The sequence below is a fragment of the Ovis canadensis genome, chromosome 14, assembly GCF_042477335.2.
Source record: "Ovis canadensis isolate MfBH-ARS-UI-01 breed Bighorn chromosome 14, ARS-UI_OviCan_v2, whole genome shotgun sequence".
In the NCBI taxonomy this organism is placed as follows: domain Eukaryota; kingdom Metazoa; phylum Chordata; class Mammalia; order Artiodactyla; family Bovidae; genus Ovis; species Ovis canadensis.
In genome coordinates this window covers 76,767,693-76,794,474 of record NC_091258.1, presented here as the reverse complement: position 1 = coordinate 76,794,474, position 26,782 = coordinate 76,767,693, and the positions used below count along the sequence as shown (strand labels likewise).

At 58.7% G+C, this 26,782-nt stretch overlaps 4 protein-coding genes and 1 long non-coding RNA gene across 12 annotated transcripts in view; 1 reads left to right on the top strand and 4 right to left on the bottom strand.

The window, feature by feature from the left end:
* Window positions 1–3,661, bottom strand: part of TNNT1 (troponin T1, slow skeletal type) — a 13,590-nt gene extending 9,929 nt beyond the window's left edge. The window contains exons 1-5 of one of the 6 annotated variants that reach the window (XM_069549473.1): window positions 3,580–3,617; window positions 1,143–1,193; window positions 1,022–1,035; window positions 718–747; window positions 464–496 (exon numbers count right to left, since the gene is read on the bottom strand). In XM_069549473.1, coding sequence (XP_069405574.1) covers window positions 464–496; window positions 718–747; window positions 1,022–1,035; window positions 1,143–1,193; window positions 3,580–3,617 — 166 coding nt within the window. Of the gene's footprint in view, window positions 1–463; window positions 497–717; window positions 748–1,021; window positions 1,036–1,138; window positions 1,335–1,584; window positions 1,984–3,079; window positions 3,144–3,579 lie in introns of those variants that run through there. The other 5 variants (XM_069549476.1, XM_069549475.1, XM_069549477.1 and 2 more) reach the window with 5 other exon arrangements.
* A 1,504-nt stretch (window positions 3,662–5,165) lies between these two features.
* TNNI3 (troponin I3, cardiac type) lies at window positions 5,166–8,732 on the bottom strand. The gene is made up of 8 exons (XM_069549480.1): window positions 8,678–8,732; window positions 8,364–8,379; window positions 8,125–8,211; window positions 7,652–7,693; window positions 7,242–7,373; window positions 6,772–6,861; window positions 6,091–6,267; window positions 5,166–5,314 (listed from the first exon to the last, which is right to left on the bottom strand). The coding sequence occupies exons 1-8, from the start codon at window positions 8,686–8,688 to the stop codon at window positions 5,231–5,233; spliced, it is 639 nt and encodes a 212-aa protein (XP_069405581.1). The 5' UTR covers window positions 8,689–8,732; the 3' UTR covers window positions 5,166–5,230.
* Window positions 8,733–10,064: 1,332 nt separating this feature from the next.
* Window positions 10,065–17,632, bottom strand: DNAAF3 (dynein axonemal assembly factor 3). Its single transcript, XM_069549472.1, has 12 exons — window positions 17,367–17,632; window positions 17,174–17,278; window positions 16,780–16,910; window positions 16,335–16,428; window positions 13,451–13,608; window positions 12,994–13,176; window positions 12,513–12,638; window positions 12,299–12,421; window positions 11,872–12,001; window positions 11,121–11,232; window positions 10,877–10,951; window positions 10,065–10,791 (listed from the first exon to the last, which is right to left on the bottom strand). Exons 1-12 carry the CDS (start codon window positions 17,476–17,478, stop codon window positions 10,383–10,385), a joined length of 1,758 nt encoding a protein of 585 aa, XP_069405573.1. The 5' UTR covers window positions 17,479–17,632; the 3' UTR covers window positions 10,065–10,382.
* A 2,024-nt stretch (window positions 17,633–19,656) lies between these two features.
* SYT5 (synaptotagmin 5) lies at window positions 19,657–26,399 on the bottom strand. 3 transcript variants are annotated; one of them, XM_069549463.1, is made up of 9 exons: window positions 26,186–26,399; window positions 24,925–25,048; window positions 24,197–24,369; window positions 22,249–22,368; window positions 21,966–22,133; window positions 21,487–21,654; window positions 21,175–21,292; window positions 20,779–20,912; window positions 19,657–20,213 (listed from the first exon to the last, which is right to left on the bottom strand). In XM_069549463.1, the coding sequence occupies exons 2-9, from the start codon at window positions 25,001–25,003 to the stop codon at window positions 20,013–20,015; spliced, it is 1,161 nt and encodes a 386-aa protein (XP_069405564.1). In that variant the 5' UTR covers window positions 25,004–25,048; window positions 26,186–26,399; the 3' UTR covers window positions 19,657–20,012. The 3 variants fall into 3 exon arrangements, with proteins under 3 accessions (XP_069405564.1, XP_069405565.1, XP_069405566.1); XM_069549464.1 differs by having other exon boundaries at window positions 21,175–21,289; window positions 26,186–26,377; XM_069549465.1 differs by lacking the exon at window positions 26,186–26,399 and having other exon boundaries at window positions 22,249–22,362; window positions 24,925–25,082.
* Window positions 21,463–24,558, top strand: LOC138418295 (uncharacterized). Its single transcript, XR_011248498.1, has 3 exons — window positions 21,463–21,717; window positions 23,703–23,850; window positions 24,091–24,558. It is a non-coding gene; the product is annotated as an uncharacterized lncRNA (long non-coding RNA).
* Window positions 26,400–26,782: the final 383 nt, after the last annotated feature.

The following is a 26,782-nucleotide window of genomic DNA, read 5'->3' as shown; positions in this document are numbered from 1 at the left end:
ATAAGGACCTAGCAGTGCAGGGAGGCCCCATGCCCTCTCTTCGCTCGGCGACCCGGGAGTTGTGTCCTTGGCCCCCTCCCCGCAGGAATCCAGACCCCACCACCACCGCCAGCCCCTACAGCAACCCAGGCCCCAACCTTTGAATGTATATGAAGGAGAAAAGTAAGGGACAGGCGAAGACGAGAGGGAGGGAGGGGTGCCTCTCCGCAAACACCCAACCCTTCTGTGCGTGTCCCTCCAGTCTGGGGAAGAAGGCTTGGGTGTCGGTCCCTTTAAGACGGAAGGGAACAGGTTAAAGCCTCCGCGAGGCTGGTTCCCTTCGCGGCCAGCAGAGGGCGCGAGCGCGCTCCGGGCTTAAAGGGCCGGGCCGGGCGCGGGTTGCGGGGCGCGGAGCGGGTCCTCGCAGAGTTAGGGACCCCGAGGCCCCGGGATCGCTCTCCGGAAGCGAAGCAGCCGCGGTTACCTCGCTCTGCCGCCGGCTCCGGCTCCTCGGGGGCTGGGAGGGGGCGCAGGAGAAGCGAGGGGTTGAGGGCCCGGGGAGAGGAGCGACCGCGCGCGGGCGCGGGGGGCGGGGAGGGGAGAGAGGGGAGAGGCTGTTAGAGGAGCTGAGGCTGAGCCCGCCCGGCCGCCCGCGCCCCGGCCGAGCATCCCCGCCCCCGCCCCGGCCCCGGCCCCGGCCCTGCGTCCGGCTCCGACCTGCGGAGTGCGGCGCCTCACCTTCCTCCTCCTCCTCGGCGGCCTCCTCCTCTGCAAGGGGTAGGGCACAGAGGGCGCGGCGTTAGGGGTCCCGGGGACGGGTGGGGGCCGCCAGACGGGGGCACAGGGAGAACCGGGATCGGGTCGAGTCCGATCCGAGACCGACAGGGGGGCCCCTCGGGGCCTCCGCGGCAAATGGAACCGAGAGCGCTTCCCACGCACAGGCTGTGCGAACCAGGAGCGCGGGCGTCGGGCGGAGTGGGCTAAGATGCTGCAAGGCACCCCCAACCCCACCCCCGCCAAGGCTAGCCCGCGCCCCACTCACCTTCAGGCTGCTCCCTGAGGACCCGGGGGAAGGAAAGAGGGAGGGAGGGAATTAGGAGCCTCGGAGGCGGGAGGGGCCTCCGCCGCTCCAGGCCCCCAGCCCTCCCGCCAGCATCACTCACTCTTCATATTCCTGCTCTTCGGCGTCCGACATCCTGGGGTCCTGGTGTGACCTACGGACAGCAGAGAACAGGCCGAATGGGGTGCGGTCCGGAAGGGCGGGGGGCTGGGGGGCTGGACCCCCGGGTCTGAGGGGGGAGGGGCCGGGGGCCTGGACTCCTGGCTCTGGGGAGGAGGGGCAGGGGGCCTGGACCCTGGCTCTGGGGAGGAGGGGCAGGGGGCCTGGACCCTGGCTCTGGGGAGGAGGGGCAGGGGGCCTGGACCCCCGGGTCTGAAGGGGGAGGGACCGGGGACCTGGACCCCCGGGTCTGAGGGGGAAGGGGCTGGGAGCCTGGACTCCTGGGTCTGAGGAGGAGGGGCCGGGGCCTGGACGCCCGGGTCTGAAGGGGGAGGGACCGGGGACCTGGACCCTGGCTCTGGGGAGGAGGGGCCGGGGACCTGGACCATGGCTCTGGGGAGGAGGGGCAGGGGGCCCGGACCCCCGGGTCTGAAGGGGGAGGGACCGGGGACCTGGCCCCCCGGGTCTGAGGGGGGAGGGCCTGGGGGCCTGGACTCCTGGGTCTGAGAAGGAGGGGCAGGGGGCCTGGACCCTGGCTCTGGGGAGGAGGGGCAGGGGGCCTGGACCCTGGCTCTGGGGAGGAGGGGCAGGGGGCCTGGACCCTGGCTCTGGGGAGGAGGGGCAGGGGGCCTGGACCCTGGCTCTGGGGAGGAGGGGCAGGGGGCCCGGACCCCCGGGTCTGAGGGGGAAGGGGTTGGGGGCCTGGACTCCTGGGTCTGAGGAGGAGGGGCCGGGGGCCTGGACCCCCGGGTCTGAGGGAGGAGGGGTTGGCCCCCCACCTCCTCAAACTACTGATCCGGTGATCCGGGCACTGAGGGTAAGGTGGGGCCGAGCCTGGGCTGCAGCCCCGCCCCTCTCCACAGCTGTCCCCTTTTGTCTTATGACAAGTCCGTGGGAACCTGATCTGGGTCTGGATTAGGAGAAGGTATTTGGGAAGGGACAGTGGCCTGAAGACAATAGCTGCCCCGCCCCCAGGGTCTATTTTGGGGGGATGTCACATCGGGTGACGCAGAGGACATCTCCTGAGAAGTATCCGAGGGCAGGGCGGGGGTGAGGGCTCTGGGAGAATTAATCACCCCCACTGTCCTCTCCCACTCCCAGGGCCCCCTCCCCTTTGGCGGGTTATCTGCCCACCTGTCACCTCCTTTCACCTTCATCCACTGCCACGGAGGGGACAATGACACACAAGAGCAGCTTCTGTCCCCAGGCCTCATCCTGACCCCTGAATACTAACACCCCCATCTCTGAAATCCCCAAGGTGCCCAGGTGAGACCTCCCCAAACCCCAATACACACAGATCCTAACTGACGAATTCTGAAAACCAGCAAGTCCTTTTATCTCCAGATTCTGAGACCCCTCCCCCCAACTGTGGATCCTGCAGGTTGTGAGCCCAGACACTCTAAAATCTTGATCCCTTAGGTCTTGACCTAAATTCTGAAACCTCAAGATTATGAGACCCCAAAAATCTGTACACCCAAATTCAGAGGCCTGATTGCTGCTATCCCCAATATGACACTACAGATTATATTACCTCCAGCCATGAGGCCTCAGATTCTGTGACTTTAAGTCCTAAATCCACAGACACGGACCCCTAGTCCTGACACTCAGACTGTCTGCCGTCCAAGCTCAGGGACTCTCAATTTCTGAGATTCCCTCGGACTCACAGTTCCAAGGCCCTAAGGTGTTCTATTCTGGGATACCCAAACAGGGCATCCCTAGATTCTATAACCCCCAAATCCTCATACATTCCCCCACCATCCCCAGTCCCGGGAGGCTGGCCCCCTCACATCTGCCTCCATACCTCTCCTCCTCACCTCTCATGTCTCCCATCCCTCTGCCCCTCCCCCGAGGACACCCCTGGAGATCACGGGGGGCTGTTACCTGAGTCTGGGTCAGCAGAGGTGTGAGAGAGTGGTGGGGAGAAATCTTGCTGTGCAGGCTGAAGCACCCCGGTTTATAGCCAGAGGTTGAGCCCCGCCCCAGGGCGGGGGAAGGGGGAGAGGATTCCTTTCCTCAAAGTCTCAGCCCAGCTCTGAGGTGGCCCTGCCCGCCCCTACCCCCACCCCTACCCCCCCAGCCCCCGCTTTGGCTCCACTTTAGGGTTCCAGGCACCTCCTGGCCGTTCCAAGGCCTCTCCCTCATCCCAAAAGCATTGTCCAGGAACTCCGGGCTGGGTCAGGTCACCCTCGGACTCCCCACCTCCCCAGGCCCCGGCACCCCGTGCTCTGAAGCCACTGGGCTCAGCCCTACAGTCGGTCCTTGGAGGAGGTTCATTGACGAAAGGGGTCCAAGGGAGATTTTACTCCTCCATGAAAAGGAGGAGATAGAGGAGATAAAGGGCCCTTTCTATCTGTCTCTCTCTGGGCAGTCACCTCACATACACAGTTTCTTGTCTGTCTCTGTCTCCGTGACTCTCCATCTATGTTGGTCTGTGTGGGTCCGTCTCAGCTTCTCCCCACCTCTGTCCCCCCCTCCCCACCCCCATCCCTTTGTCTGCCACCGGGATTCCACACTGGTGACAACAGGCGCTAAAGCGGGGCAGCAGGTGTGTGAGGGGGTGGGGGAGGGCGGTGCCAGACTCTGCGGGACCTCACCCCCCCACCTCCATCTGACACTGATCTTTTTTGGTATCCCCCTCCCCTTTCCCAGGCGAGCCGCGACCTTGAACTCTAGGGGTTCCTCTGGGCTTCGCAGTGCCTCTGTCTCCCTGTTTCTCGGGGGTTGACTCTGGGGCTCTCTTCGCCTCTCTCCGCACCTCTGTGTCTCTGAATTCTTCACTCTGTCTGCCGGTTCTTCTCTCTGCGTTTCTCTGGGTGTCTCTGCACTCCAGCCTGTGTCTGTGGGTGTCTGTGTCCGTCTGTGGGTGTCTCTGCACTCCAGCCTGTGTCTGTGGGTGTCTGTGTCCGTCTGTGGGTGTCTCTGCACTCCAGCCTGTGTCTGTGGGTGTCTGTGTCCGTCTGGGGGTGTCTCTGCACTCCAGCCTGTGTCTGTGGGTGTCTGTGTCCGTCTGTGGGTGTCTCTGCACTCCAGCCTGTGTCTGGGGGTGTCTGTGTCCGTCTGTGGGTGTCTCTGCACTCCAGCCTGTGTCTGGGGGTGTCTGTGTCCGTCTGTGGGTGTCTCTGCACTCCAGCCTGTGTCTGGGGGTGTCTCCACTCCAGCCTATGTCTGGGGGTGTCTCCACTCCAGCCTGTGTCTGGGGGTATCTCTGCACTCCAGCCTGTGTCTGGGGGTGTCTCTGCACTCCAGCCTGTGTCTGGGGGTGTCTCCACTCCAGCCTGTGTCTGGGGGTGTCTCCACTCCAGCCTATGTCTGGGGGTGTCTCTGCACTCCAGCCTGTGTCTGTGGGTGTCTGTGTCCCACAGGTCTCTCAGTACTTGTCCGGGACTCAGCTCCTGTCTTCTTCCTCTTCTTTTAATTTATGTGTATGACTGCCCTGAGTCTTAGTTGTGGCGTGTGGGATCTAGTCCCCTGACCAGGGATTGGACTGGGCCCTCTTCATTGAGGGCACAGCGTGTTAGCCACTGCACCAGTAGGGAAGCCCCTTGTGTCTTCCAGCTGTGTGTCTGTCTTTAGCTTCCCAGCTCTTGTGCGTGCGTGTATGTGTGTGGCCTCTTTGTGTCTCTCTCTGTGGGTCCTTATTTCTCTCTTCCGAGGTAAGCCCATCTCTGTCTCACTGTGTATATCTGTCTCTCTATCCCCTCTTTCTGTGCACTTCTTCCTGCGCATCTGTTTCCCCTGTGCCTTTGGGGCTCTGCCTGCCTCTCTCTGGCTGTGCCGCTGACTCCATCTGTCTGTGCCTCCGGGTATCTGTCTCCGGGCCTTGGTCTCCTTGGTCTCGGCACCTCTGTGTCCTCCCACGTGGAGACCCAACTCTGCTCTGGTACCACTCCTGCCCCGGTTTCTCCAGCCTCTCTCACACCTAACCGCCCGCCCCGCCCCCAGGAGTAGACAGACAGCCACCCCCAGCTCAGAGAGAAGCTTTATTCCTCGGGGTCATCCTCGAGGCCAGGGTCAGGGCAGTGGGCAGTCAGCTCAGCCCTCAAACTTCTTCTTGCGGCCTTCCATTCCACTCAACGCGTCGATGTTCTTGCGCCAGTCTCCTACCTCTCGGTTTTCCTGAGGGGGTGGGTCAGAGGTTAGCGTGTCTTCCTGGTAGCCTCCACTTGCCCTCCCGCCTGCTGGGTCACTTGTTCCAGATGCCCATTGCAGGGTCTGGTTTTGGAATACTTCTTGTCCCCTCAGACAATCCTTTCCAATATGCCCCACTTCCTGTCTCCCTCCTGCACTTCCTGTGACCGACCTGCACTTCCTCTCCCTCATGTACTTCCTGTCTCCCTCTTGGACTTCCTGTCTCCCTCCTGCACTTCCTCTCTCCCTCATGCACTTCCTGTCTCCCTCCTGCACTTCCTCTCTCCCTCATGCACTTCCTGTCTCCCTCTTGGACTTCCTGTCTCCCTCCTGCACTTCCTGTGACCGACCTGCACTTCCTGTCTCCCTCCTGCACTTCCTGTGACCGACCTGCACTTCCTCTCACTCATGCACTTCCTGTCTCCCTCCTGCACTTCCTCTCTCACTCATGCACTTCCTGTCTCCCTCTTGGACTTCCTGTCTCCCTCCTGCACTTCCTCTCCCTCATGCACTTCCTGTCTCCCTCATGTACCTCCTGATTCTTCGCCACTTCCACTGTCCCTAATGCACTCCCTGTCTTTCTCTTCTACATCCTATCTTACTCTTGCATTTCCTGTGCCCCTCTTAGACTTCCTGTGGAGGACCCTTACCAGATACTTCTCCCCACAACTCCAAATATCACCCGCCCTCAGGCTGGGCCCTAGGATTGCTGCCCACTCCCTCCTCCCCCAAGCACCCCCTTTCCTGGACTGAGCCACACTCACCTTCTCCGTGTCCTCCTTCTTCACCTGCTTGAGGTGGGCCCGCAGGTCCAAGGTCTCCTTAGCCCTGGCGCCCAGCAGTGCCTGCATCATGGCATCTGCAGAGATCCGCACTCTACGCAGAGTGGGCCGCTTAAACTTGCCCCGAAGGTCAAAGATCTTCTGGTTCAGATCTGCGATCTGGGTGAAGCCATAAAGGGAGGTGGAGACCCCCCTCCTCTTCCTGCTTACCTCACTTCTCCACCCTACACTTCTCTCCTATCCCTAGCCAGGCTCTCCCTAGTTCAGGCCTCTACCACCTTCAGGATGAAATCCAAGCTCCCCATCCTGTAATTGGATACCCAATTTGCCTTGGCCTCATCTCTGAAAGCCACCGACACATCCCAGTCCAGTTACATGCATCTCACAGGTCCCTGGCCCACACTTGAGCTGACTTACCAACACTTGAGGCTCCAGCCACAAATGTTCACAAACATATTTCCTGCTTTGTCCCCTCCTGGCTTTTGTGCTCATCCCTGACCCTATTGTGCTCATCCTTCTGGCCCCTCCCTGCCAGGTTCACAGAGTTGTCCTGCGTCTCCTGGTGTCTGCAGCTGTAAGGAGCTGCAAGGGGCCAGGCTGAGACCAGAGCCTGAATCATCCCACACTACCCCAAAGGGACCCAGGCTGCCCAGTGCCTCCCACCTCAGTGATGTTCTTAGTGACTTTCGCCTCCACATCGTATCTCTCCTCATCCACCTTGTCCACTCGGGCGTGGAGCTCTCGGCACAAGTCCTGGTGGAGGAATGCGGTGTGTGTAGTGAGGAGAAACCCCAGGATTTGGACTCCTGGGTCTGAAGGAGGAGGGGTTGGGGACCTGGAGGAGTAGATTGAAGTCAGACCCTGGGGAACTTTAGAGGTTCTAAAGTCAGAGGTTCTGAGAATCTGGACTGGAGTTGGGCTGGAGGAACCAGTCTCTGCGTTTTGAGGTTGTAGGCAGCTGGGGGCCACATTTCTGAACTCCTAAGGGTGAGAATTGGCAAATTGGGCCCAAAGGTCCTGAGCAGAAGAGTGGGGGCATCGTAAGTATGCCCCTGAGTCCCAAGGGACGCAAGATCGGACACTAGGAACCTGGGAGCCTAGGCCGGGCCGGAGTCCCTGGTTAGAACCAGTACCTGGAGCTCCGCGAAGCCCAGCCCGGCCAACTCCAGGGGCTGGCACCGTGTGCTCAGAGCGCGCCCCTTCTCTCCTCGCCGCTCCTCGGCCTCCCGCTCCAGTTCCTGCTTCGCAATCTGCAGCATCAGGGTCTAGGGAGGGGGTGCCGGGAACCGCGGCCCAGTACTGGGATGAGGACGCTGCGGGGTGGTCACCCTCACCGGGCCCCGCCCTCTAATCCCAGGCCGGCTTCCAGAGACCTGCCTCCTCCAGGTTGATGTGCATCATTCCCGGGCCCCAGCCCTCCCTGGCAGGGCCATCCCGCCGCCAAACTTTTCAGGCCCCGCCCAGTCGCTCACCCGAAGCCCCACCCCAACGTCCAGGACCCGCCCCCTGAAGACACCTAGCTTTTCCGCGGGCTCATCCGTACCTTCAGCTGCAGTTTTCTCGAGGCGGAGATCTTAGACTTTTTCTGCCGGGTAAGACAGCAAGGAAGGATGACGGAGGAAGATCCGAAGAAGGACGGCGGGAGGAGTATCAGAATCCCGCCCGCTCAAGTCAAGTCCCTCCTCCAACTCCAGCCCGCGGGAAGCCACGCCCCTCATTCCCATCCACCAATCTGGGGCCTATAGCTAGGCTCCGCCCACCGCCTCTAAGCGTTCTCGGGTGCGGAGGCGGCGGGACTCCGCCCACATTCAAGCTCGCACCAATCAGACGTCGGCCCTCTGCTAAGCCCGTCCCATAAAGGCCTTACTCCTCTTGGGCTCCGCCCACAACCAAAGTCCCATGAGGGCCCTGGCTCCGCCCCGCCTCCCCAGGACGCCAGTGCCCTAAGAACCTGAATCTAAACCCTGCGAGGCGCCCCCCGACCGGCCCCGCGCCCTCGCTGGCCCCCGACCTCACCTTGGCGTGCGGCTCCGTGGCGTAGGCGCGGTAGTTGGCTGACGAGCGGCGTCGGACAGGAGGGGGCGCGGAGACCGTGTCCCCCGCCTGGGGTTGGGGGAACGGAGCTGAGTCACGACGGGGACCCCCCCTCCCCAACCCGTCTCCCTGCCGTCTTCCAGGGCTGCAGTCTCTCTCCCCAGAGCCCTTCCCGCAGCCCCCTCCCCGGGCACGCGGGGCCAGCCCACGCCCGCTCTCACCGTACTGCTGCCGCTCCTGGAGGGAGAGAAACCAAGAAAGCGGGTTACTGGTGGGCCTGGGTCCTGTCTAGTCCATGTCCCAAGGGACCCCATAGGCCTTTCTGACCACAGTTCCGGCCTACCAGCTCCCCATTCTCGGCTCCTAGGGGTTGGAGTCCCAAACTCTCACCTCATTCGGACACCCGGGTTTCCTGTCCTTACCTCCTTCTCAGAGTGGAGTCCAGGCTCGCAACTCTCACTCCTCACAGGGACCCGGGAGATGAGCCCCCACCCGCCTCCGGCCTCAAGAGCCCAGGTTACCAGTCCTCACTCACCGGTCCGCCATGCTGGGTCTCAGGCCAGGAGCTGAGGGAGGCAGAACCCCGGGAGCAAGGAGCTCTTGGAGGGTCAGGGAGGGAGCGTCCGGAGTGACCTTGAAGGTCCCTGGGACTTGTCTCGTCCGGTCTGCTCAAACCTCACTGAGGACACTGAGATAAAGGGCGAGGACGGAGACTAAATATACTGCTGCCCCCTCCTCCCCCTGCCCAGGATTCGAGATAACGGGGCGCGTGAGGGGTGGGGCGGGCCATGCTCCAGCTGGATCACCCCTTCACCTTGGTGGCCTGGGAATCCAGCCCCTTCTCCCTCAAATCCAGGGGTCCAGGCCCCCCACCTCTCCTCCCTCAGACCTGGGGCTCCAGGCCCTGCACCGCTCCTTCTTCAGACCCAGGGGTCCAGGCCCCGCACCCCTCCTCCCTCAGACCTGGGGGTCCAGGCCCCCACCCCTCCTCCCTCAGACCTGGGGGTCCAGGCCCCCCACCCCTCCTCCTTCAGACCCAGGGGTCCAGGCCCCGCACCCCTCCTCCCTCAGACCTGGGGGTCCAGGCCCCCACCCCTCCTCCCTCAGACCCAGGGGTCCAGGCCCCCCACCCCTCCTCCCTCAGACCTGGGGGTCCAGACCCCCAGCGCTCCTCCCTCAGACCCAGGAGTCTAGGCCCTGCCCCTTCACTAAACTGCAGTCTCCTTGAGGGCTGGAACTTCCTCACGGTGTTATGCTCAGCCTCAGTGCCCCAAACCTGTTACCCAATCAGTACAGTTTGCTGATTCACTTGAGGATACAGGTGTGGGGTGCCCAGGCTTTCAGCAGTTCATTCACTCAGTCGTGTGCGACTCTGCGACCCCATGGACTGCAGCACACCAGTCCATCACCAACTCCCGGAGTTTACTCAACTCATGCCCCTTGAGTTGGTGATGCCATCCAACCATTTCATCCTCTGTTGTCCCCTTCTCCTCCCGCCTGCAATTTTTCACAGCATCAGGATCTTTTCAAATGAGTCAGCTCTTCGAATCAGGTGGCCAAAGTATTGGAGTTTCAGCTTCAACATCAATCCTTTCAATGAATATTCAGGACTGATTTCCTTTAGGATGGACTGGTTGCAACCCAAGGGACTCCCAAGACTCTTCTCCAATATCACAGTTCAAAACCATCAATTCTTCAGCACTCAGCTTTCTTTATAGTCCAACTCTCACATCCATACATGACTACTGGAAAAACCATAGCCTTAACTAGACAGACCTTTGTTGGCAAAGTAATGTCTCTGCTTTTTAATATGCTTCAGCAGGTAGCACATAAAAATTCACCTCTTGCTCACCCCCCCACACCCCCTCCCTCTCCCATTCTTGGAGACAGACTGAGGGCAGGAAAGACACAGACACCTGGAGAAGAGTTCTTGGCTCTCTTTACTTGGCCCACCTGAGGGTAGACCAGCCTGTGCGAGGCGACACCCCAGCCCCCAGTTAGGAATGGGACGCCTGGAGACGAGGGGACCACGCAGAGGGCCTGAGCAGAGCCCCAGAGCTAGAGCTCCAGGCTGTTTTCAGAGTCTGGGAGTGAAAGGCAGAACTCAAGAGAACAGTCTAGAATTCTAGGAATAAATATAGAATCCCAGGAATGGAATCCGAAATGCTAGCGACACCGCTGGCGCCGAGTGAGACTGCTGAGAGTATTCTAGAGGCGCATTCTCCTTCTATGACCGGAGTTTAGAGGTCGGGGATGGCGGACTTGGTCTCTGGAGGAACATTCTGATTCTCTGATTTAGGGGCCTGACTCCCTGTGGGCGGAACTGAAGCCTCCAAGAGTGAAGCCTGAGACTCTGAGGTCAGTTTGAGGGGTTCAGAGGGTGGGGTCCCCGGTTCAAGGGGCTGGGTCCGGTCCTCAGAGGGCCAGTCGGTTGCCTCAAGGGGCGGGGCCAGGACTTCAGGGGGCGGAGTCCCAGATTCCACAGCCTGGTCCTCGTGGCCGGGAGCTGAGTCCCCGGCCTTGTAGAAGCGCGCGAAGGTGTCCGAGGGCTTGCCCCCCAACTGTGGGGCGAATCCAGCCGCTTGTGCTAGCTCCCCGACCCGGCGGGAGAACGCATGCAGCTGCTCCTGCCGCAGGTCCACTAGGAACCTGGAACCAGGAAGCGGCGGGTTAGGGGGCCCCCGCTTTCCGCCCCCGGCCTGGAAGTTGCCCGCCCTGCCCTCTGCTGGCTCACTGGGCTAATTCGACAATCAGGCGTCCTCTGGGGGCCACGCAGGCCCCCAGCTCTGGGCTCAGAAGATGGACCATCCTGTGGAGAGAAAAGGGGAAGGCTGAGGCTCGGACTTTCAGGTTCTGAGAGAAGAAGGGAGGCTGGGGACCTGGACACTGATTGAGGAGGGTCTGGGGGCCTAGATTCCTGGGTCTGAGGGAGGAGGGGTTGGGTGAGGAAGATCTGGGCGCCTCCCAGGTCCTCTTACCCACAGGCCACGTAGAGGAGCTGGAACTGTCCCTTGTAGCAGCTCTTGTGGTGGAGGGTGTGGGCAGAATCAAGGGGCAGGAAGTGGACAGTGAAGGGCTCCAGGACAGGGGCTGCCGGGGAAGGGAAGACTAGCAGGGTTAGGCAGACACTCGAAGCTTGGAGATGACTCTCCTCGTCCGTCTTCAGGCCTTTTGTCTTCCTTTCTCTTGGGTAGATCCCTGGAAAATTCTGGGAAGACTGGTCTGGCAGGCAGAAACCCATTTTACAGACTAGGCAACTGAGATTCACGAGAGGAAAAGAGAGTGGGTGACCCATGGCCACACAAGTCATTCATTCACCCGGGAGGGCCAACCTAGGTAATGGGTAGACGGAGGCACGACCAGATTTGGGTCGGGGGATTCTCCAGCGGTATAATCTGAAACGTAGAACCTCGTTAAAATGTTCGCCTCTTGAATATCTGCACGTGGGATCACAATTCTGCTAATTCTGCTAATGGAATTCAGAATGGTAAGGATGGTGTCAAGAGTTGGAAAAGGGAGAGAAATTCAAAGAGAAGAGTGAAAAACAGACCGGATGTCGGAAGGGGAGGTCATTTGTCCAGGCTTTAGACACCGTACCGATCCATACTTGTACTTCAAATACCCGGAGCCTGAAGCCTGGGACGAGGGTCCGGGTCCCGCTCTCCCCCAGATGTGAGTGCCCCAGCCCCGCTTGCCACCTCAAGGGAACAGCCCGGGTCCGCGGCTTACCGGGCTCCGGGCTTCCCTCGGCGCCGCCCTGCACCTGCTCCGGGTCCCCCTCGGCGGCTCTCGGGTGCCCCCAGGCGGCCATCTCTCGGAAGAGCTCCCCCACGTTGTGCTCGGTGATCTCGCCTGCGGTCTTTGGGGGTAGAAGGGGCGTGGCCAGACGCTGAGCTAGGACCGCAGGGCCGCGGTGGCACGGAAGGGCCTAGAGAACGCTCCCCTTCCCACGCCCCTACCCCCAGAGCAGGTATCTGGCGGACGCACTTAGATTTCCAGACCGGGCCTGGGAAGTAGAGGGGGTGGGGCTGTCACGTGGAGGTAGCAAGGGGCGGGGCCGGGGCGGCTGGGGGGCGGCTGGAGGCGGGGGCGGGGCCCAGGCGGCAGGGCGGGGCCTCGCGTACCTTCTCGGGCCCCAGCACCTCCAGCCTCAAACCTTGACTGGTTGCCCGTTGCTGGTCCTCAGGAGGGTCTCGTCGTCCGCTTCGATGCCGAAGGCCACGAAGGGCCCCGTGGCGATGTCCCCCCAATACCCGCGCGCTGCCACGCGCTCCCCGCGCTGGGAAAGCAGAGAGAGAGGATAATGTTGGGGAACCCGGATTCTGGGGCTCGCCAGCCGCGAGAATCAGCGGCAGCCAGGGCGCACGCACGTGGCTCAGGAGGCGACCGGACGCCAGGGTCCGGTTGGGCACGTGATAGGCGCTGGAGTCTCTGAGTTCAAACGCAACGCCCGTGTCCCTCCAGCGCCTGAACTCGCGGGTATGGATGACTCGGGCCTGGAAAGAGACGGGAGAGAGGAAAGAGGCCTCTGTGAAGCTTACCGGCCCCAGCCCCGCCTCCACCCCCGGGACCCGAGACCCCAGCCTCGCTTCCTCCACCCCCAGGACCGGGACCCCAGCCCTTCCTCCTCCACCCCCAGGACAGGGGATCCCAGCCCTTCCTCCTCCTCCCCCGGGACCCAGGACCCCAGCCCTGCCTCCTCCACCCCCGGGGCCGGGGACCCTAGTCCTTCCTCCTCCACCCCCAGGACAGGGGACCCCAGCCCCGCCTCCTCACCCCGGGGACCCAGGACCCCAGCCCCGCCTCCTCCACCCCCGGGGCCGGGACCCCAGCCCCGCCCGCAGCCCTCACCCCACGGTCGTGAAGCTTCATGTGCAGGTCCCAGTCGCTGACGCCGTGCCGCGCGTCGTAGCGGGAGCCCAGGTACTGGCGCAGCCTCGAGTCCCACAGGCGGCTCATGGGGAAAGCCTCCGGCCCCTTCTCCCCTCCGGCCCAGAAACGGAACACGGCCTCCAGGGCGTCGCGTTCGCGGAACTGCGCGGCCAGGCCGGTGTGGGGGAGAACGAGGGAGAGGGGGCTGCAGGGACCGTGGCGTCTCCCCCCGACCCTCCCTTCCCCAGCGGGGCGTGGGGAACGATTCTCGCAGCTCTCCGCTGAAGGGACCGAGGCTCCGAGAGCAGAGGCCACCCCCTGGGCCATTCGGTGGGAGCCGGGGAGCCCTCAGGCCGCTCCATCCACGCAGACCCTGTTGGAGCCCGGCCGCCACCCGGGTCCCCGGCGGGGACGGTCGGAGGCCACGCGGAGGCACCTTGAGGGCGCCCAGGCTGAGCCAGGGCAGCTGCTCCGCCAGGCGGTCGGGCTCCGGCACCAGGTGAGCCAGGCGGCCGGCCTGGGCGCGCACGAAGGCGGCCACCGGGGGGCGCAGCAACGCGTTCCCCCACACCTCCAGGAAGGTCTCGCTCCTCTCTGCGGGGAGTAGGGAGAAAATAATGGAGGGAGAAGAGGGGTGAGTCCACACGTGAGATCCGTGATGGCGACACCAGTTTATAGAGATGGTATTCTCCCACAGTCGTGTAATGAACATGGCCAACCCAGGCAAGTTCCCCACCCATCCCAAAAGCTAAAACATGAAGAGTAACTCGCACCTCACCCGGGTCTCCTCGCCTATTCCTACGCCCCAGCCCCGCAGGTAACCCCAATCCTGAATTTCCTGCTTAAGTTTCTCTTGCCTTACGAAAGGAAAGGTTAAAAAAAAAAAAAGGAAAGGTTATATAGAGATGGAGATGAAGATTTGTGTGTGTTAGCAGAATCTTGTAAGACAGAACTAGGGCTTCCCGGCGGCTCAGCAGGAAAGAATCTGCTTGCTAATGCAGGAGACCAGGGTTTGATCCCTGGATCAGGAAGATCCCCTGGAGAAGGGAATGGCAAACGCCTCCAATATTCTTGCTTGGGAAATCTCACAAACACAGTAGACTGGTAGGCTACAGTCCATAGCGTTGCAAACAGTTGGACACGACTAAGACCCAAGAAGGCAATGGCACCCCACTCCAGTCCTCTTGCCTGGAAAATCCCACGGACAGAAGAGCCTGGTGGGCTGCAGTCCATGGGGTCACTAAGAGTCAGACACGACTGAGCGACTTCACTTTCACTTTTCACTTTCATGCATTGAAGAAGGAAATGGCAACCCACTCCACTGTTCTTGCCTGGAGAATCCCAGGGATGGGGGAGCTTGGTGGGCTGCCATCTATGGGGTCGCACAGAGTCGGACACGACTGAAGCGACTTAGTAGCAGCAGGTCAGGAAGCAACAGTTAGAACTGGACATGGAACAACAGACTGGTTCCAAATAGGAAAAGGAGTACATCAAGGCTGTATATTGTCACCCTGCTTATTTAACTTATATGCAGAGTACATCATGAGAAACGCTGGACTGGAAGAAACACAAGCTGGAGTCAAGATTGCCGGCAGAAATATCAATAACCTCAGATATGCAGATGACACCACCCTTATGGCAGAAAGTGAAGAGGAGCTAAAAAGCTTCTTGATGAAAATGAAAGAGGAGAGCGAAAAAGTTGGCTTAAAGCTCAACATTCAGAAAATGAAGATCATGGCATCTGGTCCCATCACTTCATGGAAAATAGATGGGGAAACAGTAGAAACAGTGTCAGACTTTATTTTTTGGGCTCCAAAATCACTGCAGATGGTGACTGCAGCCATGAAATTAAAAGACACTTACTCCTTGGAAGAAAAGTTATGACCAACCTAGATAGTATATTCAAAAGTAGAGACATTACTTTGCCAACTAAGGTCCATCTAGTCAAGGCTATGGTTTTTTTCTGTGGTCATGTATGGATGTGAGAGTTGGACTGTGAAGAAGGCTGAGCGCCGAAGAATTGATGCTTTTGAACTATGGTGCTGGAGAAGACTCTTGAGAGTCCCTTGGACTGCAAGGAGATCCAACCAGTCCATTCTGAGGGAGATCAACCCTGGGATTTCTTTGGAAGGACTGATGCTAAAGCTGAAGCTCCAGTACTTTGGCCACCTCATGCGAAGAGCTGACTCATTGGAAAAGACTCTGATGCTGGCAGGAGGAGAAGGGGATGACTGAGGATGAGATGGCTGGATGGCATCACGGACTCGATGGACGTGAGTCTGAGTGAACTCTGGGAGATGGTGATGTACAGGGAGGCCTGGCGTGCTGCGATTCATGGGGTTGCAGAGAGTCAGACACGACTGAGCAACTGAACTGAACTGAACTGAACTGAACTGAGTTGTTTAAGAACCTTATAAGAGGGAACGATATACTTTTAGTTAGGTTAGATAAGTTCTAGTTTAAGAGCCTTTACAAGATGCATTAAGAAATCTGTGCAATGTCTTCTGAAAGCCCTGGGCTGTTAATGACACCTACCATCCTTAATCATGGTAACAATAATCGCTAATATGTGTGGAGTCTATATCATAAGCCAGGCGCCATGCATTTTTTTTTTCATTAAACTCTTATAAGAATTCTATGGCGGAAGAATTTTTAGGATCTTCATTTTATAAATGTAGAAACAGAAGCCCCGAAAGGGATAGACACTAGCCCAAGGTCACACAGCAAGCAGAGTCGAATTTGAACACAGCCTGCCTGAGTCTAGGGGGGAACGATTGGCTCTAGGCACCAAGCTGAAGTTTTTATTACTGGAAAACAGTCAATTTCCCACTCAAATCCTCCTCCTCCCCTTCCCTTGTGATAGTCTCACTTCCAAGGATGCCTCCTCCAGGCAGATTCCCTGGGGTTCATACCTCTCACTAGGGGAGACTCAAGCCTGAGGGAGGCTTTGGGTAAGACAGAGCTCAGCTCAGCCAAATGGTCCCCACATCCGGGGGACTCATGACCTCTCAGGAACTCCCTGGATCTCTTTTGGGCTTCTCCCTCATCAGGAGGTTTTGAATGCTTACACTATGTTAAGCACAGTTCTGAGAGTTTTATGTGGATTATCTCCTGGAATTCTCTGAATGATTCTCGGAAGCCTTCTTTTTAGCCCCATTTCAAAGGTAGGAAGAGCTGAGGCTGTAAGGGCTACCAAGTGAGTGAGCAAGTGATAGAATAGGGAACAATGCGCAACGTGCTTAATTTCACCATTGGAATGCCAGAACTCCTGCGGGGAGGGGTAAGGAGCTGGGGGCCAGATGGCCTGGGTGTCTGCTGACCTTGCAGCCCCATCTTCTCAGGATCCTCCAGGGCTAGGCTGAAGATCAGTATGTGTCGGGCTACAGCTTCCAGATTATTCTCCAGCACATAAAACTAAAAGGACGGGCAGGGAAGAACAATTCTGAGATCTGTGTCCCTGGCTCCCAGCAGACCCAGGAGTCGAAAATCTCAGCCCCCTCCTTCCACAGGACCCCGGAGACTTGTGCACCAGTCCCGCTCTTTCGATCACAGAAACGTGGGCACTCAGAACCCTCCTTTCCATCACTACTCAGGAGGCCCCATCTTTAGACACTTTCCCCCACTTCAACCCAGGAGCCCCCAACTCCAGCCCCATCCTTCCCCAGGAGGGAGTCTGGGTCCCCAGCTCCCTTCTCCCTCAAGGACTCAGGAAATTGGACTCTCATCTTCATCCTCCTCCTTCCAAGACCCATAATCCCAGCTCACGTGGAACCTCCTTCGAGGCCAGAGAGCTGCCCGGGCCAAGGTCCGTAGCAAGTGCCGCCCATCCACTGAACCCAACAGCAGGACATTTAGCTCGGGGTTCTCGGCCTGAGAATCTGGATCCACAGGAGGACCTGAGAAGATGATAGCAGGCTGGAGTTCGCGGCCTGGAGAGCGTCCCCTGCAGCCACCCTCAGCAGGACTTGCACCCCTGGCCTCGGTTTCAACTGGAGCTGTGCCTCTAAGCGTTCCGGAACTCGGAGTCCACAGAGGCATCTAGGCTGCCCACTGGGCGGGGGGCGCCCTTGGAGCCCCCGAGAACGTTAGCGCTCTGTCTGCCTGGCTGTGAAGGCAGCGGCTGCGTCGCAAGATTTGTGATCCTGAGCGGGGAACTCACCCTCAGCCTGCAGGTCCACTGCCGGGGACAGGCCCCACCAGGACACAGAGCCAAAGCCCGTGCCCGAGCCTGCCGGCGTAGTCATCGCCGTGCGCTCCGGACAACCTGGGAATCCCCAAACATCGAGTCTCCGTTGCCCACTCTTTCCCCTCGCACCTGCCCCGACTTCTCACCCCTTCCACACCCGCCTCACCTTTATCCTTCCAAATAATCCAAGACACTCCCTCCCTCCCTGCTCGGGGCTGCGCTAAGGCCCAAAGGGTCCTCTTCAACTGCTGCCCATAGTCCCCGCCCTTTTCATTCATTCGGCCAATGGGAGTGTGCAGGTTGGCACCGCCGCGATCAACTGGCCAATGAGAGTGAGCGAGACCTGCCGGCTGCGAACTTTTGGCCAGTGGAAGCGCTGACCGACGACCACCGGGCTTGCGGGCTTGCGGGCTTGCGGGCTTGCGGGCTTGAGGACGCGGTCGTCATGACAACAGAGCTGGCGAAGGGGCGGGGCCAGGAGAGGCTGGGACGGAGCCTGGGGCGGTCCAAATTTCTGGAAGCCGGAGGCCTGGACCGATCCAACATTTAGACAGAGGAACCGAATCTTGATAAACCCAAGTTAAACTGAGGTGAACTAGACCTCAAACTGTACACTTCTGTGTCCCCGTTTTCCCTCTCACCCTGGCCCTGCCACCCGGGACTTCTCTTACCAGGTGGTAAGTGCTGGGACCAGCCAGCACTGGCCCCTGGTTGCTAAATTTTAGGGAACTTTGTGACCTGGTTGTTACACACAATCAGTACTAAAAATTAGTTTTACTAAATTAATTACTAAAAATTGAATTCAGTAAAATACATTAAATAAAAGCGACCATACTCAAAATGCACCACTTCCTATTTTATTTTACTATTATCAATGGTCTCAAGGTTAGTTACAACTATTGTACCTGTAGGAAGAAAATGCTATTTTAATGCAGTCGTTTAAGAAATGAAATTGGCAAACTATGAGCACAGGCTGTCTACTTTTGTAAATAAAGTTTTATTAGAAGAGGGCCAGGATTAGACTAAAGCAGAGAGGGCCAAATGAAGGATCAGATCCTGCCATTAATTTTTAAATATTTTTCCATCTTGGATTTCTTTTTTGTATTAGTTTCGATTTTTATTTAAAAATTGCAGTAAGGGCTTCCCTGGTGGCCCAGTGGTTAAGAATCCCCCTTGCAATTCGATGCAATGAGTTGACCTGTCTGGGAGTCCCACAAGGTCAGGGACTTAAGTGAGACACGTCTCTAGATCATCCCCACCACTCAGCTCAGGGAACAGCACCCACGGAGTGCTGGCTCTCTGCCTCCTCTCCTCCCCCAGCTGCATGAATTTAGACAAGTCAGTTACCCTAATTTCCCACTCTGTAAAGTGGGAAGGGTAACATGAAGTCAGCAAGCGCGTGGTGGACTGAATGGGGGTCTGTCTGCCTGGTGAGGACAGTCGTGGGCGCTGGGAAGGAAGTGATGGCTGAGTCCCTCCGGGGTTCTAGTCTCTCAGCCCACTGGAGCCCCAGATGCTGACTTTCTCCAGCGAGACTTACTGCCTTTCATCCTCATCACTACCACTCCCCAAAACACTTCCTCCACAGAGGCACCAGAGGAATCTTAAAAGTAGACCAAGCCATGCCACTTCCCTCTAAAACCTCCTGAGGGTCCTCACTGCAGGTACACACAATCCCAGCGCCTTAGGTTTATCTCCTAGCACCTATATGATCTGGCTCTTGGCAGTGTCTCTTTTTTTTTGGGGGGGGGCGCATCTTGGCCACCTGATGTGAAGAACTGACTCATTGGAAAAGACCCTGATGCTGGGAAAGACTGAAGGCGGGAGAAGAAGGGGAAGACAGGGGATGAGATGGTTGGATGGCATCACTGACTCAATGGACATGAGTTTGAGTAGGCTTCGGGAGTTGGTGATGGACAGGGATGCCTGGCAGGCTGCGGTCCATGGGGTCACAAAGAGTCAGACACGACTGAGCCACTGAACTGGCTGACTGATGCCACATGCCTTCTGAGATCTTAGTTCCCTGACCAGAGGTTGAAACTGCACCCCAGATGATGAAAGGAAGGGGAAAAAGAGAAGGGAGGGAAATATGGGTATGAAAATCTACATAAATCATGGGCAAGGGAGCAGAAAAATTCATGAATAAGTGAATTCTCACTGCCTCCTCAGAGCAAACAGGCAGTAGGTATTACCATGATCATGATTTTTTCAGATGAGGAAACTGAAGCTTTGAGGGCTGAGTGAATGAACCGACGAAGAAGTGAATGGGACAGTAGGTTGGCGACAGGGTGGATGGATGAAGGGGTGGGGGAGTGGGTGGGGGAGTTTCCGTGTGTATTTCCAGGATGGGCAGCCCTGTCCTCGCCCTTGTGTGATCCCACCCCTGGAGGGCCCCTCTTGGGTTCCCAGCCCCCACCCCTGCACACCCCCATCAAGGAGCATTGGTGCAGGCCAGCAAAGTTGCTGAGTGTTTATTTGGTCCCAGGAGTGGTGTAGGAATCAGACTGGGGACAGGAGCGGGTGATCCTGTGCAGGAAAGGGCATGGGGAGCCAAGGGGATAGTAGGCTGGGATCACTGATTGTCAAAGCAGAGGGCGGGACCCTGGGGTGGGGGGAGGCCAGACTGCCTCCCTTTCCCCAGGGGCCCCTGGGGCTTCTGGGTATGTGCTGTATCGGGGTAGTTGGTAAGTTATCATGATTGGCATAATGGGGGAGAAGGCAGGAACGGGTAGAGTGGGGGTTGTTGGCCTTAAAGGTGGGCATGGGTGTGGCTTTGGGCAGGGGCCTGGGGGCAGGGGCTTGAGGGTGGGCATCAGGGTGCTGGCGGCGGTCTCACTCGGTCAGGGGGTCGCAGTGAGTGCCACTGGGCAATGGGCCGCCGGGGGTTGGCCAGCATGTCTGCCCAGTGCCGCAGGCCAGCCCCCCCGGCCGCTGCCCCTACGGCTACCCTCCCGATGGCCTCGTTCTTGCCCAGCTTGTCGTAGTCCAGCACAGTCAGCTCCACCTGCACCTTCTGGGGTGGGCAGGGGAGGAAGAGGAGACAGAAAGTAGGGTAAGGACGCACACGGAGGGACTCAGTTATCATTGCTAAGGAGACCCCCTTCCTGAGTTCCATAGGTGCCTGGGCTAAGGCTTCATCTGGAGCTTGGAGAGGGAGGGGGTGAGGGCCCTGCTGGATGGTTACAGGAGTGTACTGGAGTCTTCCTGCGACCAGGTTTTAAAGCAGATAAACCCTCAGGACCTCTGTTGCTCAAAGGTTCCTTAGGGTGCGGGGTCCTAATGGGGGCACATCTTCAAGACTGTTAAATGGGTGGGTGGGCCTGGCCTTAGGGTTGAGGGTCTCTTTTTCTCAGTAACCAGAGCTCCTACGGGTGCTGGGCATCCAGTCTGGCTTGGGTGGGCGGGGCTTTCTGGTCCTCATGGGGGAAACTGAGACTGAGAACATAATTAGACCCCCAAGACCTGACTCCTAGGGGCTGCTAAGGAGGCTCTCCTCCCTTAGCAACGGGCATTTCTAAGGGCCTGGGGCTCAGGGGAAAGGCTGCTCTGGCAGGGGCGGTGGATAGTTGTGCCCTCACCTGGACCTGGTCACAGGGCACCTCAAAGCTGAAGGCCTCGTTGTAATAGGGGTTCAGAGTGTTCTTCTTGATGGTGGTTTTCTTCTTCCGCACCTTTTTGCCGCCCTGCAGCAGGTGGACCTTGACATACGGATCTGGGGGGAGGGAGGAGGAATCATAGCTCCCCTCACTCTGCTGAATCCAGGGAGAATGCCCGAGGCTCTTCGGAACAACACAGAGACAGCCCACAGACCCCTCAGGCCCCCCTCTCTCTGTGCCCAAATCGAATCTAAATCGTCCACGGCAGCCTGGACCTTCCTCTCCCCGGTGAGACCTTCGGGGACCCAGAAACTGCGGGAGCCTGAGTCTGAGACCCGGCTCCGCCCAGCACCGCAGTCGTTTGCGGCTTCCGCACACCTGACAGCCCTCCCACGTCCATCTTCTTCAGGTTTTTGGCCTCCAGGACGATGACGGTGAGCTTCCCGGCCGTGGGGACATAGCGGAGAGAGAAGCAGATGTCTCCTAGTTTCTCCTGCTGAGAGAGGAAGAAGGACCGGTCCCCGGAGCCCGGGCTCCTCCTGCAGCCCCTCTGCGACCTTCCTTCCCGCCCCCTCTGCTCGGAATGGTACGGTCCGGAGCGAGGCCCGCCCCCACCTGGACGCCTGTGCTGATTGGCCCGGGTCTGGGGTGGGAGGGCCCAGCCGTGGGGGCGTGGCCACGAGCGCTCACCTCCTCGCGAGGTGCCGCCTGCAGCTCGCGCCAGGCCAGCACTGGACGCCCCAAGTCCACGGAGCTCATGGGAACTCGCACCTCCCCGATGGCGTCGTTGCGGGAGAAGCGGTCGAAGTCGTACACCGCCATGACCAGGACCCGGCCCCCCAGCTCCACGTAGGGGACCTGGGTGAGGGGCGGGCGCAGAGAAAGCACAAAGTGAGGCGCAGCACATCCACGTGGAAAGCGGTGAGTCGGGGCAGTGGGGGGCCAAAGGAAGAGTCGGGGGTGTCCATGGAGCCCAAATGGGACAGCCCAAGGGCCAGCGGAGCAGTCCAGGGACCAGCACTGCTCTCGAAGGGACAGCACAGGGTCCAGTGGAATAGTCCACAGAGCTGGTGGTAGCTGCCACCAGTAAAAGCTGAAGGGACTGTGGCGCCAGTGTTCCAGACTGGGGACGGGCTGCTGAGCACGGAGCCCTGAGGCCACGAGCTCACCTTGAAGGCAAAAGTCTCCCCAAAGTGAGGGTTCAGCGTCTGCCGATGCACCCTGGTCTCGTGCCGCCTCCGTTTGTCTGGCAGCAGGTAGACCCGCACGTAGGGGTCAGAGGAGCCGCCTATGTCCAAGGCTGCCAGTCCCTCAGCTTGCACGATGCCCACCAGCAGCTGGACAGTGATGAGAGGACCCTAGTCTCAGCTTCCCTTCTGAAGCCTCCTCCAAAAAGGGACTAGAACTCCTGGTGCCCTCCCGTTCAAAGCTTCCCTCCACCTCCACACCCACCTGGCCAGTCTGGAAATCATAGTCCAGTGAGTACTGCAGTCGTCCTAGTTCATTCTTCTCAGCCACCTGCTGCCCTGGTCCCGAAGGCGTCGGCTCCAGCTCCTCCACTTCTGGCTGCACCTTAGGGAGCCAGGGGCAAGGGCAGGTGAACTCCTCCCCGGACTGTAGTGTCCTCCAGGCCCAGAAGCCAAGGGAGACTCACAGAACCCTCTGGCTAAACCTGAACATTTGCAAGCTAAGCAGAGTCGGTGTTTGACTAGTGATGTCTGCCACAGGCGGAGACGCGCCATGGCAACACACAGGGTGGTATGCTGGTCAGTGTTTGATTAGTGATATCTGCTACCGGTAGCACACAGATGCGGTGACGCACATGCAGTGTGTTTGTCATGCCTAGACTAAAAGAACAGGCGCTGACAGTGTCTCTCTGCCTACGGGATGGACGCAGATTTTAGTTCACACGTTAATGGATGTACTGGGGTGATGGTCCAAATTGCCACGTTGATTAGTGATCCTGGATGGAAAAACTTGGAGGGAAAATGGCATATATAGTGCATACTTGCCATTCTAAACTAGCACAACGAAGTCAGAAGACTTCTAGTCACTGATTTTCTAGATGTAATGTGAATAGTAGTAGTCGTCGTGTGGTAGAATGCCTTCTCTTCCGAGATTCTGACTCAGTAAGTGGCGCAAGATCCAGGACTTGCATTTCAACAAGGACCCAAAGAGATTCTGATGCTGACGGGGTTTGGAGCTCCCGGCTTTAGGAGAGAGGGCTGGAGACTGGACACCAGGACCCTAAAGGGCATCCCTTACGGGTGATCATTATAACAGCTATCTGTTGAAAAGGGAGGAGAGGAAACACTAGTCACGGACTACGACCTCGAGGCTCAGAGACAGACAGTCAATTTCTCAAGGTCACAGAGCCAGTTACTCTGGGTTGGAAACCTAGGACTCTCTGGCTCCCAGGAGAGCCTCATTCCGCTCTGCATTTGGAGGTATAATGCTCAGATACCTGAACCTGTGGCTTTCCGTGCCAATGGCCTCTTCCTACTCATGTTTGCGTCAACCTCTCCGGACTGCCCTCCAGCCTCCTCCTTTGTCTCCTTGTCCTCCAGATCTGTCCTGCACGTGGGCTCCGGGGGATTCATCTTAAAGCCCATGTGACCTTGTCCGTTTCTCGCTCAAAACTTCTGTGGCTCCCAGTTCCCTTCATTACGTGGGTACCACTGAGCTCTCTAGAAGCCTCACCCTCAAGCACAGAATATATGCGTGTGTGCTAAGTCCATTCAGTTGTGTCTGACTCTTTGTGACCCCATGGACTGTAGCCCATCAGGCTCCTCCATCCATGGGATTCTCCAGGCAAGAATACTGGAGTGGGTTGCTGTGCCCTCCTCCAGGGGATCTTCTCAACCCAGGGATCAAACCCTTGTCTCTTATGTCTCCTGCATTGACAGACAAGTTCTTTACCACTGGCGCCACCTGGGAAGCCTAGAGCACAGTATACCTTTATGCTATATCCCAGCTATTGTGAAAACTGAGTTTGTTCTCCAAACATCCCTCATAATCTGGATTCCAGGCCTCAGCACGTGCTCTTCCTTTGAGGTAAAATGTCATTCTCTCTGCTCTCAGTTAACTGAGTCCTTCTGGGTCTCAACACAGAAGTCACCTCCGGGAAGCCTTCTCAGACCTTCTGGGCTGTCAGCTGGTTGGTTTCTCTGTGCTCCCATATGCCCCATACTGCCTCTAATGTGGCACATACTGCCCTGTGTCGTGAATGTCTGTGTGAATGTCTGACTTCCCCATCTGATTGGAGGTTCTTGGGAATGTCTGGTTCACCTCCAGGTCCCCAGATCCACTTTAGGGCTCGACACACAGGGGAGCTGCTGGGCCACTGAGAGGAGCATGGGTGCAGAAACGGCCAGGGCTGAGGGACTGGGTCAGGCCACACCTTGTCTATATAGCTCCGGCCCAGCTCCTTCACTTCCTGAAGGTGAACCTGGGCTTGGGCCTGGCTCTTCTTGCCCATCCGCCTCCGACAACGCTTCCGGTAGAGACAGAAACAGCAGCTGAAGATGAGGAGGCCTGAGACCAGCAGGATGGTGGCCAGAGCCCAGGGGGGCACTGCAGAGGGTATGGAAACAGCAAACACTGAGGCCCCGAGAAGCAACCCGGTCATTCAGACCTGGATGGACCATGTGCTAGCTGAAATCCTGGCCTTGTTTTCCCTCCAGCCATGTCCATTCCATTTTATTCCCATGTTTTCCTTCCAGCTCATCTCGTATATAAAACTGAAGCCTTATGGCAGGCTGACACCGTCTGGATTTTCTTGCTTATTAGTTCTACCTCCTCTTCTACCCTCATTCGAATTTTTCTGCTCAACCCCTGTGCTTTAAGGAGGTTTAACCTCTCCCCGAGTCTCCCTATGTTTAAAAGAAGGGAGAGGTGGACCTTCCAGTTCACCAATCCAAGGTTCCATTCTATTCCACACCCTTGATGTGGGTTTTCATTTTCTTGCAAACCCGTTCCTTATTCATTTCATTTAGATTCCAATCCAGGATTCCTACTATGACCTCACCCGCATTTTCCAGCCCACCATCCTGAAAACACCCGATCCGGATCCCGCCCCCGAGAATCCCGACGAGGCTTTCCCTCCACTCCGCCCCAAGTCTCGCTCACCGGGGCCGTGGCTGATGCGACTCGAGTCAGGAGGCGTGTCGGGCGCTGGAGGCCCGGGTGTTGGAGGCTCCGGGAACATGACGACGAGGTCTTATGGTTTTTCCTGTGGATGCACCCAAACGCCCTAGCCCCCCACACCCACCCTGTGAGTCCATTGAGCCCGCCGAACAAGAAAGAACTACAACTCCCATCGGCCCTCTGGGCGGGGGCCGTGTAGGAACCGATCGACTACCGTGAGGCATGCTGGGAGTTGTAGTTTCAGCCTTCCTGCTGCGGAGGGCGGAGGCTAGGCGTGGGTTCCGGGAGCACGTTCCCGTCCAAAGGGACGCCCCCTCCCTTTAGGCCCCCTAGGAATCCAGTCCCGATGACTTCTGCTCCTTTCTTGCCCTTCCCCGGGGCCTGAATCAGTCGTGGGCGAAGACGGGCGTGGGAACCGGCGCACCAGGTTGCCCAGAGCAACGGCTGGCTTGGCTCGGGCGGGGTGAAGGGAGTGCTGGTTGCCTCGGCAACGGCCTGTTGCTAAGACAACGGGCGGGGCTTACGCACACAAGCTGAGTCCCCGCGGGGCTAGCGGCTTCGGAGCCCTGTTCCGCCTGGGACCCCAGACCCTGACACCCGAGACAAGCGGAGCTGGGGAGGACGCGGCCTTGCCGGTCCGTGCTAGCGCCCGCAGCTGGCTCCTCCCTCCACACCTGCCCCGGAACGGGACGTGAAGACTCATGCTGCCCTCCGTCTCCCACCCCTGCGGAGAATGTGGGCGGCGAGCGTCTGCCCTGCTGCCTTGGCTGGGCCCCCACATCCTTTTAAGCCTGTTTGTCTCGCCCGCGCGCCCCGAGCTCTGTCTTCACACCTGTCCTCGTGACCGCCTGGGCCACCATTCTCCAAACCGACGCCTTCCCTATTTCTGTCCATCTCCCCACCGGCTTCTCGCCGCTCCCCCGTCTGGGTTAGCTGGCTTCTGCCTGTTGTCTGGTCCCTGTCTACCAAGGTCTTGCACCCTCTCCCCCGCCTGCGCCTCCCTTCCTTGTGGCTCTTTGTCTCCACGCCTGCGTCTCCCTTCCTTGTGGCTCTTTGTCTCCACACCTGTCTTTAAGTCCCATTCTCTCCGAATCAGGCTCCAGCCCTCCCCCTCCATCTGTTGGTCTCCCCAGGTAGCCCCTCCACCACACACACACACACACACACACACACACACACGCTGCATCTCTCTACGGATGGGAATGAAGATGGAGCTTGGGGAGGGGGTCCCAGCGGCTCCTACCTGTGCGGCAGCTAGAAGGGACCCTCCGGAGAGACACAGAGGCGGCGGCCCAGCCCGGACCCCGCCCCCGCACGCGGGTGACTGGCGCTGTCCCCGGTGCTGATCGCAGAGCGCTGCGGGGCGGGGGCGCGGCCGAATGGAGCCACCCCGGTGTGTGCGCGTGTGCGCCTCCGTGTATGAGTGTGAGAGAGCCTATGTGTGTGTGTGTGTGTGTGTACGCGCGCGCGCGTGCGTGTTCCGTAAGTGGAGAGGCCGCCCCACCCCTCGTCTAGCCCCCGAGCCTGGAACCACCAGAACACCCACGGATATTTATCCTGGTCCGGAGGATTTTCTGCCTTCTAGTCTAGCCATCCTGGCATCCAGTCCGCTTCTCTCCACCTCAGACTCCGCGGCTGCCCAGAGAACCGGGCGCCAGATACCGGATTCTAGGACCCAGAAGACCCTCTCTGGAGGCCAGGGTATTCAGATATCCAGACAGGAGACTAAGCCTGAAATTCACCAGCAAATAGGCTTCACTCCACCCTCTAAGTTCCCCTAGGGCCAGGCCCAGAAGGCAAGCCTCCATGCTCCTAGCTCAGGGCACGGAGCCCACACTGC